The 9,143-nt window shown below is 33.8% G+C and overlaps 1 protein-coding gene across 4 annotated transcripts in view; it reads right to left on the bottom strand.

Annotated features, from left to right (window-relative positions):
- Positions 1 to 269: 269 nt before the first annotated feature.
- The window catches only part of TMPO (thymopoietin), a 29,405-nt gene continuing 20,531 nt past the window's right edge, over positions 270 to 9,143 (bottom strand). The window contains exons 5-9 of one of the 4 annotated variants that reach the window (XM_061416998.1): positions 7,821 to 7,940; positions 7,626 to 7,721; positions 7,099 to 7,209; positions 6,039 to 6,127; positions 270 to 5,264 (exon numbers count right to left, since the gene is read on the bottom strand). In XM_061416998.1, coding sequence (XP_061272982.1) covers positions 4,979 to 5,264; positions 6,039 to 6,127; positions 7,099 to 7,209; positions 7,626 to 7,721; positions 7,821 to 7,940 — 702 coding nt within the window. In that variant the 3' untranslated portion in view covers positions 270 to 4,978. The remainder of the gene's footprint in view (positions 5,265 to 6,038; positions 6,128 to 7,098; positions 7,210 to 7,625; positions 7,722 to 7,820; positions 7,941 to 9,143) is intronic. The other 3 variants (XM_061416999.1, XM_061417000.1, XM_061417001.1) reach the window with 3 other exon arrangements.

Genomic DNA, 9,143 nt, shown 5'->3' with positions numbered 1-9,143 from the left:
ACAGAACTTCATGAAAGATGGCCTCCTGATACATAAGCAAACCCTGTTAAGACATATATACACACATACACACCCAGAGGACACTGTACAGAAATGTTTATAGCGGCATTTTTGCTAAGAGCCCAACCTTCAAACTATACCCAAATGCCCATTAAAAGTTAAGTGGATGTTATGCTACATCCACACAATGAACTACAGCAGTGATACTCATCAGTCTATCACTATATATAGTTACATGGATTAATTTTACAAACACGAAGTAAAGCCACTCAAAGGAGAAAATATATGGTTTTATTAATAAAGCAACAAAAAAAATCCATGGCATTGTCAGCACAGTGGTTACTCTAGGTAGAGGGCTAGAAACTAGCAGAGAAACGAGGATCTCTAGGGAACTGGTAATACGGCGTCTTGATCTATGTATGGCTGCATGGTCTCCCATTTTTAGAAATAAAAGGCCTTCCTTGACATACTGCCAGCTCTCAAGCTACTGCTCTAGTCTCTTTGTTAGAGCTGTCTGCATGTCTGCCCCTGCCTTAACACTGAAATTATTCTCACCAGTCATCTGACTGTAAATTTAGTAGGTATCATTTCTGTGCCCACATTTTACTTAGCGTAACTGTTGACCACTCTTCCTAAAACACTCTGTTCAATGACACTGCATTCTCTTGGTCTTCCTTACTTACCATCCCTTCAATATTGATACTCATCCTTAGCTCTTTCTCACTTCCAAATCTGTATATAATCTTACATTAATACATTCCCATCATTCAGAAGTATCTATTTGCTAAGGATTTTCAACTATCTCTCATTTCTCCTAAGATTCAGTTAGTTACCTAACTGCCAATGTATATCCATTTGGATCTATTCACACAGTATGTGAGTGCTTACTATGGGTCAAATACTGTTGCTACAATTTCTCACAGAAATAGTCACTGTAGTCAAACTCAAGTCTATCTTCTTTCCTGTATATTTAGTCTTCTTTTAGAATTCTTTCAATGACTGGCCCTACCTTCTACTGCTGCTGCTAAGTTGCTTCAGTCGTGTCCGACTCTGTGCGACCCCATAGACGGCAGCCCACCAAGCTCCCCCATCCCTGGGATTCTCCAGGCAAGAACACTGGAGTGGGTTGCCATTTCCTTCTCCAATGCATGAAAGTGAGTGAAAGTGAAGTCGCTCAGTCGTATCCGACTCTTAGCGACCCCATGGACTGCAGCCTACCAGGCTCCTCCATCCATGGGATTTTCCAGGCAAGAGTACTGGAGTGGGGTGCCACTGCCTTCTCCGATACCTTCTACTAGGCCAGCCAAATAAAAAACCTGCAGGTAATTTTTTTTATCATCTCTCTGCCCATATTTTAGTAAGCAATCAAGTCTGTTAAATTTACCTATGCAGGATAACTACCTCTCTCTGGAGTTCTCACTGCTACTCATTCATATTTAATTTGACATACATTTTTTGGAATGATGAACAGATCAAACTAGACTCCAAAGAAATGTCCCTATATATTCCAAAGCAATATTTTACATTGTTTTCAAATGCTAAGGAATGGCCAAATTAAATATCTATATAACCCCTTAGATTAAGATAGCTGTAGTAGCCAAACTCCAAGATGAGCCTGAATCATCTCACCTGTGTATTTACTCTTGTGTAGTCCTTTCCCCATTTGGCCTGTAAAAGCAATAGAATATGACAAAAATGATGGTATTATTCCCAAGATTAGGTTGTATAAATGTTGTGGCTTTAATCATAGGTACACTTTCTTGGATTATTCTGGGAGAATCTGGTTGCAACATCATGAGGGCACTCAGGTAACCTATGATGTCTCTAGTCACAGCCTGTAAGGAACTGAGGCCTGTGAACTACCCCATGAGCCTGGAAGCACATTTTATCTCAGCTGAACCTTTAGATTACATTTAACTACAAAAGTCATGAGATTTGGAGCCAGAACCATACAGCCACGTTCCTGATTTTGAACACATAGAAACTACAGTTGTTTTAAGCTGCTAAGTTTTGAGGTTGCTTAATTGCTATTGAGCAATAGAGAACTTATTTCTTCTCCCAATCAAACCATAAGCTGACTACAATTTTTGTCACTAGAACAAATAAAACAAGTACACTTTATACTGCTTCACAATTTCAAAGTATTCACTATCACAAGATCAATGCGTTAAATTCTGGACAACAGAATCAGTAGTGGTATAGTATAAACACATTTGATTAGGACTGTATTTGCATAGTCAGCTTTAATTTATTCCAAATAAGCTGACCAATTTTTGGTTCTTTGGCTTACAAGGGTTAAACATTACCAATTCCTCTTAATTAGCTAAATAACAATTAATACAATTAACACCTAATAAACCTATGTTAGTAGTTAATTAGATGATCAAATGTTTTCCCTTTAAAAAACAAAAAAGCTACTTTCCCAAAGATATTTCTAAAACTGCATTCATCCACTTCCAAACATTTCACATGGCACAGAAGAGGCACTGAATATATATTTCTTCAAGTGGGCAGTAAAATCTTATAAGCAATTTCAAAGACCTATGAACATAGATAGCATAAATGTCACGAAGTGTCAGTTCTACTAATGATTTTATACCAGAACATAACAGAACCGAACTGTTTTGGGTCTCCCCACACTAAAGATTCCATGTCTTCTCTGCTTTCTTCTTAAATCTTTGGTGGAAAGATGTTATGTGAATTCTGAACAGCCCTCGGTGACTGTTAATTCAAAGTAACAGACTGACCACATGAATGGAAGAGAAATGAGACATCAAGAGATAACATATTGCAAAATGCTTTATGCAGAGAGTGAGAGGTACCTCCGAGAGCTTGCTTCCCTACATCATTCTGTGAGTATAATAGCTATACACTGCTTACCTAGGAACAAGAGGACCAGATTATTACAACTAGAAGCAAAACATAAAGGAGTAGACTAAAATGAGAACTAAAACTCAATAATACACAAATCTCACATACAAAATGTTACCAGGAAACCTTACAGTTTGTGCTATTTGAAAAAGTATTTATTGCAATGACAAAACTAGAGGTTAATTACTTTTTTATTATTGAATTATATTGTAAAGTCTACATCTACAATTTTAATCAGGAAGAAATGCTTTGCATTTACATCAAGGACACATTTATTCTAGTGGAATTAAACAGACACAGACAAAAGACCAAGTACACATTAAAAAAAAAAAAAAAAAAAAAAGACTATATGTTTTACCCGGTCCTACTTTTGCTAGTTTGGACCATACCTTTTCTACTAGAAAACTAATCTCACATACATGTTAAGTCTGATTTATCCTCCCACATTTCTGAACATTAAATGCAGCTTCTCACAATTTCTAATTATAAACAAAAGATGGGAAACATAGTTTACAAACAAAGTAAGTAAAAGTAGACTGCTATTACTGTATAGAGGCAACGCTGAGTAAAACGTACTCCCTCTGTGGCTCATCTCAAAATACTTTTACTTGGAGAGGCAAGCATGTCTCACCTAGGAGTAAGTTTCCCACTGCCTTTGCAGCGACCAGACCTGCAAATGTTTCTGGTCAACTGCAAAGTAAGTGGAAAATGACTACAAAATATCTAAAAGCTAAATGTCACACAAGGGCTGATGCAAATCAAAATTGTGTGCTGATCTAAATATACATCTTCAGCTTTTTCTTTTTAAAAAGTATCTATTTCAGATGATATTTAAAAATAACTTACATTTTTAATGTGCTTTATTGTCAATGACTGTAAAGTTGAAACAAATGATTAAGTCAAATTTTTGTTTTACTTGATTCTATAGAAATTTCAATTACCCACTACTTTACCAAAGTTATACATGAGGTAAGTTTTAGCTAAAAAAAATAAATCAACCACAAGGATAAAATTAACCATTTCAAGAGTAAACAAAAATCATAATGCCCGCCTCAATTTCAGAGTTTATAAATTTATGTGTTAACTACTGTATATCCAAGGAAAGTTTGTAATGTAGCTTAAAAGCACATCCTTTTTGCACTTTCAAATCAAATTATGGGAAATACAGGGCAAAAAACCTTGGCAAAATTTGTTTTTGGTAACAGAAGATAATTCAGTAATGAATCCAAATGGAATCTAAGACTGGTGTTTAAAATTTCTAACTTCTAAATACACACACAATTATCTAAAAAGTATTTTGGTAACAAATTGGATTGATAGAATAAAATGTCCTGTAAATAAAAAGTACAAGTTTCCAATTATAGCCTTATAGCTAGCCAAACAGTCTTTAAAAACATGTACAGCCAGCTAACAGTTCTGTAAAACACACATGTTGCCCTGATAGACTCCTGCTAAAATCAACGTCATTTAAATGGGTCTTACTGAAGTAGGACACTCATGATACTAGCTATCTTTTAAAAAGTGAGTACAATAGGGCTACAACAAAAACATTACTATTAAAGGTTACAGAAGAGATTATCCCAGGACTTTGCCCCAGAAACACCATCAAACTTTGTTGCAGTTACAAAAAGTAGAATCCCAAGTTACTTTTTCTCTTACTGAATCTCACATTTTCCATATCTCTAGTTTTTATTCAGTAGAGAGTAGTTCTTAAAATCTTTTCTGTAAGAATTCCAAGTATTTAAACGTGTAGCTTCACATTATACTGCCATGTTTTGCCCTTCTTGTTTCCCAAATACACAAAAACAATATACATTTTTCTCAAAAAAGAAATAAAGATGTCCACATTAAAAAAATAAAGCCTACAAAAAAGTTCCAGAGCTAAAAAAGGTTATTCATATGGCACGAAGTGATCTCCTACTAGTCCAAGTTCCAAAACATTAAATGAAGTCCGTTTATATATCTTGCTTGCTTTCAATGGAATACTACATTTATTGAGGTGAAATCACATTTTTTTTTGTTCTTGAGTCAACAAGTGTACACAAATGTTTTTTGATACAGTTATTAAAAATAGGAGACCAAGTTGAATGTGCCAAAGACATATCATTCAGTTGACTTTTTTAGAGTCATTAGATAGAAACTTATAGAATGGATTTCCTTGATTGGTTTCCATAGCTTGATAGACCAGAAACAAAAAACCGGCCACAACAACAAAGAGAAAAATTTTTATCCACATGGGAATGGAGCGTCCCTTTTTTGTCTTTTCTGACTTGACATCTGCCAAGGGAACATACTTAGGAATATATTTAGATGAATAAGATTCCTCCATCCTGAAATCACTGAGTTCTAATGGCCGGCCAGCAGCCCCTTTGATTGGTCTGCGGCAACTAGCACTGTTGGGAGTGAAAGGAGGAAGAGAAAAATAAATATTAGATAAAGTTACGACCTAAATAATATAAAATGTAATATCATTTCTAATTTCAAATTCCTAATTCCTCAAATTCTTTGAGGTAATAGTAAAAAACTGTCATCAGTCAACCTATTTAAAACTTCTATACATTTTTCATTTAGATTCATGTTTTATTAGAAAATAATTATTCAGAGTATTATAAATAGTCACTAAATTTGCCTTTTTAAAGGTTTTTCAGAGCTAATATATTTACGAGATTAAGAGGAGAAAAAAAAATAAAGGTAGTTTGGTTGTGATTCCCCCGTGACGAAATAATTCAACAGATATCTAAAAGCAGTCTTTTCAATTAGTAAAGAGAAACACTCAGGAATAAAACTGATTTCCTTCTTGTTCGCTTTCAGTTTAGATTTAAAAATAAGAATTAAATAATACGTAAACTGATTTACTGACAACCCTTCAGCTTAACAAATTTAATTTTGGAATTGACTCAACTTTCAAGAATATGAACTAGTTAGCGCTTAGAAGAATTAAAGAGCTCCCAGAAAGAACATTTTACTTCTGAGAACAGAGGCACAATAATTTTGTGAAGAATTAAAATTTCCGATTATATATGAATATATAAAATAATTATGTTGTATACTCTAAATTTATACAATTTTAATGTGTCAAATACACTTCAATAAAGGTGGGAACAAATAAATAAATAAAAATGCTCTAATAGAATACATTATATGCTTGTTTCAGTGTATGTGAATACCTAATTCCTGTTGGTGTAGCTGCTTCAAAGGGAAACATTTCCTTAAGAATATCCCTTTCTACTCTTCTTTCCTCTGTTTTTTCTCCCACCTATTAAGAAACAAATAAACAACCAAAAGTTAAAATTTAATGTAAATGCACAATGATTAGAACATAATTTTAAACAGAAGTTACAGAGAACAGAATGCACTTAAATCTATCCAACTTTTACAACTGCCATTTTAAAATTCATTATTGCTTAATTATCCATGCATTTCCAAAGCTCTCTTCAAATTTCCTCAATGTGAAGATATGTTTATGTTGTAATGGGGATCACACATTCAAAAACAAAAAAATAAAATTCAACAGCTAATATGGCAGTGTTAAGTTCCCTCTGATGCTTTTCATTAGCATTAAAAGTATATTGTTTCTTCCTATTAATTTTGTAATAAAACAAATGATCAGATATAGAACACATAAAATTAAGATAGATCTTTTAACAAATTTTAGTATATGCTTTTAACTACAGTCAATCCAATCTTCCTAACTTAAGAAACAGAATAATTTTTTAAACAACCCGATTGCTTTGCTAAATTACCGTTATGCCCAGATCAAAACAATCTTTGATGAAGAATCATTAAAATTTTATCATGCAGTTAGTACTTTAAAGCTTAATTTTATGAGTTAATTCAAGTATTATACAAAGGCACTGTAAAGTCCCATTACCTGACCTTTCGATGAAAGATAGTATAGCTTCCCCCATAGCCCAAGTAACACCTTCAACTCAGATCCATTTTAACAGAGGACATACTAGAAGCAGCACATAAATAATCACTCCCTTGAAAAATGGAACTTAAAGAGGCACATAGTAGCAAGAGGATAGTATTAGCATGTCATACTATATTAGTTACTTTTCACTGTCACTAATAAAGTATGCCTTCAAGATAATATATGCACATATATAGACACACACACCCCACCCAATTAAGAAAGCACCGCTCCCTCCCACTCCAAAAAACAAATATAAATATTTCTTCATTAAAAGATCAATGATAGCATCGATCTAAATTTTATTCATTTACTTCAGCTCTTGTCAATGGTTTCTTTGGTGTTCTTCTGGGTATGTCTGAGAATTCAGTGATTGGCAGAATAGGAGCTGCATGCTTGAAATTTCCAGTCACCCTATTGACAACCTGCCAAGATTCAAATTATTCAGACTCAGAATTATCCAAACAAAACAAAGACAACGTTAAAAGAAAAAAAAGATAGTCGATTTCTGTAATATTTGAAACTTTCCCTTAATAAAAATTTAGGCATAAGAACCTAAAATAATTTTCAGTGTTTCATATGTGAAGGAAGCCTTATTCTTTAAACATGTTAGCAAAAAAGTATCCTTATAACACTAAGGATTCTTGAACAATGAATTATATATATATTTAAGTGGCTATATTGAAAAATTCTAAAATTCAGAATTATATGGGGGAAATGAATTTAAAATAGGCTTTAAAACATTTTAAGTTTGAAGTCTGTCAAAATTTACCACCTCCCCAATTCTAATTAAAGGGTAATTCACAGAAAATACCACTTGTATATTATGAAACATATTTACTAAGGTTTCGTTGCTTGAAGCCATTATAGTTTCAGCTATGGGAGTACTCTCTGAAATTATTGCACCATCTATACGAAAATGTTCTGAAGTTTCCACCTGTTAGTTTGAAAACAAAATAAAAACAATAAATATAAAATAACCACTAAGACCCTACCAATCTGAAAACCCAATTCTAGGCAGTAAGCCTTGCATCACCCTTTTCCTCGGAGTTCTTCTTGACCCTCTTGTAGATTCCCTAGTTAATGCCTGCAGAAGTCCGCCTTTTGAAGATCCACTTGTCCATTCAGTCTCAGTTACTCCAGCTTGAGAATAGCTCTATTCAAGCATCGACACATTAAAAAGTCATATTCTAACATCAAAACCTTAACAATGATGGCCATATTAGCACACTAAGAATCCATTAATGCCAGCATTTGAAAATAATGCTCTGCCTTCCAAGTATCACTAAATGTAATGACTAAACATATATGCAGGCACCAGAGAACACTGAAAATATGGTAGAGTCCAACTATAGGAGCTCACATACTATAATAAAAGTGAGGGTGGGGGAACACATTAATTTATCACTGGCTCCTTTTGTGACTTGTTGTTCGCTATATGGCTCCAGTATCATAGCTGCATCTCTGGCTGTCTAAACAAAAAAACAGGCTGATCACGACTTGTAAGAAAGTCATTTGTTATATATAAGAAGTTAGTTTCCTTTTAAAAACAAAATGTAAATTTTATAACTGTTAGATTAAATATTAGTCTTATCATGTGGTTAGGACTGTTTAAATAGAATCATGTGAAAAGCACTAGATTAGTGCCTATACTTGAAGTTTTTGTTAAAATGTAGATTCTGATTCAGTAGCTCTGGAGTACGGTTTGAGAGTCTACATTCCAAGTATCACCTTATTTAACTTTGAAACCTCTATTACCAGAGGATTCTTTTAACTAGGGGACACCCATAAATGATTAGTTATACTAGAATATGCCTAAATTGTCACTTTTGCTTTCAAGCTAATATTTTATATAGATAACTGATGTTTTTAATCCAAGTTAGTGTCTACTGATTTTAAAGACAGAAATATATTTTACTCTTATCTTGGGACAAGAACAGTCATCCAGTAAGTAAGTTCATTTGGCTGGAAGCACTACTACCAAAACACCACAAGGTACACACTTTGTCTCACACACTTGGTTTTGTATTTATCTCTATTTGGAACTGACTTTATAAGCTTTTCCCCTTTGACTCATAATCTGAATCTTTGGGTTTCTTTTCCTACTACCAATAGGAAAAATCTGGTGAATGTAAACAATGTCCCTCAAAAGACAAATCTGTAAACAATTTACACACATATATAATGTGTGTGTGTGTGCTTAGTCACTCAGTCATGTCCGACTCTTTATGACCCCAGGGACTGTCAGGCTCCTCTGTCCATAGATGATGCTTAATAGTTAAAATTTCTGATTATTTGAGTAGCATGGAACACTAGTTTTAATCTGAGGTTCTCAATCCTGGTGGCACAGTATAATCTA

Source organism: Bos javanicus, chromosome 5, assembly GCF_032452875.1.
Source record: "Bos javanicus breed banteng chromosome 5, ARS-OSU_banteng_1.0, whole genome shotgun sequence".
NCBI classification, from domain to species: Eukaryota; Metazoa; Chordata; class Mammalia; order Artiodactyla; family Bovidae; genus Bos; species Bos javanicus.
Note: the sequence above shows the minus strand (reverse complement) of the source record. Positions and strands in the feature narration are given on the sequence as shown.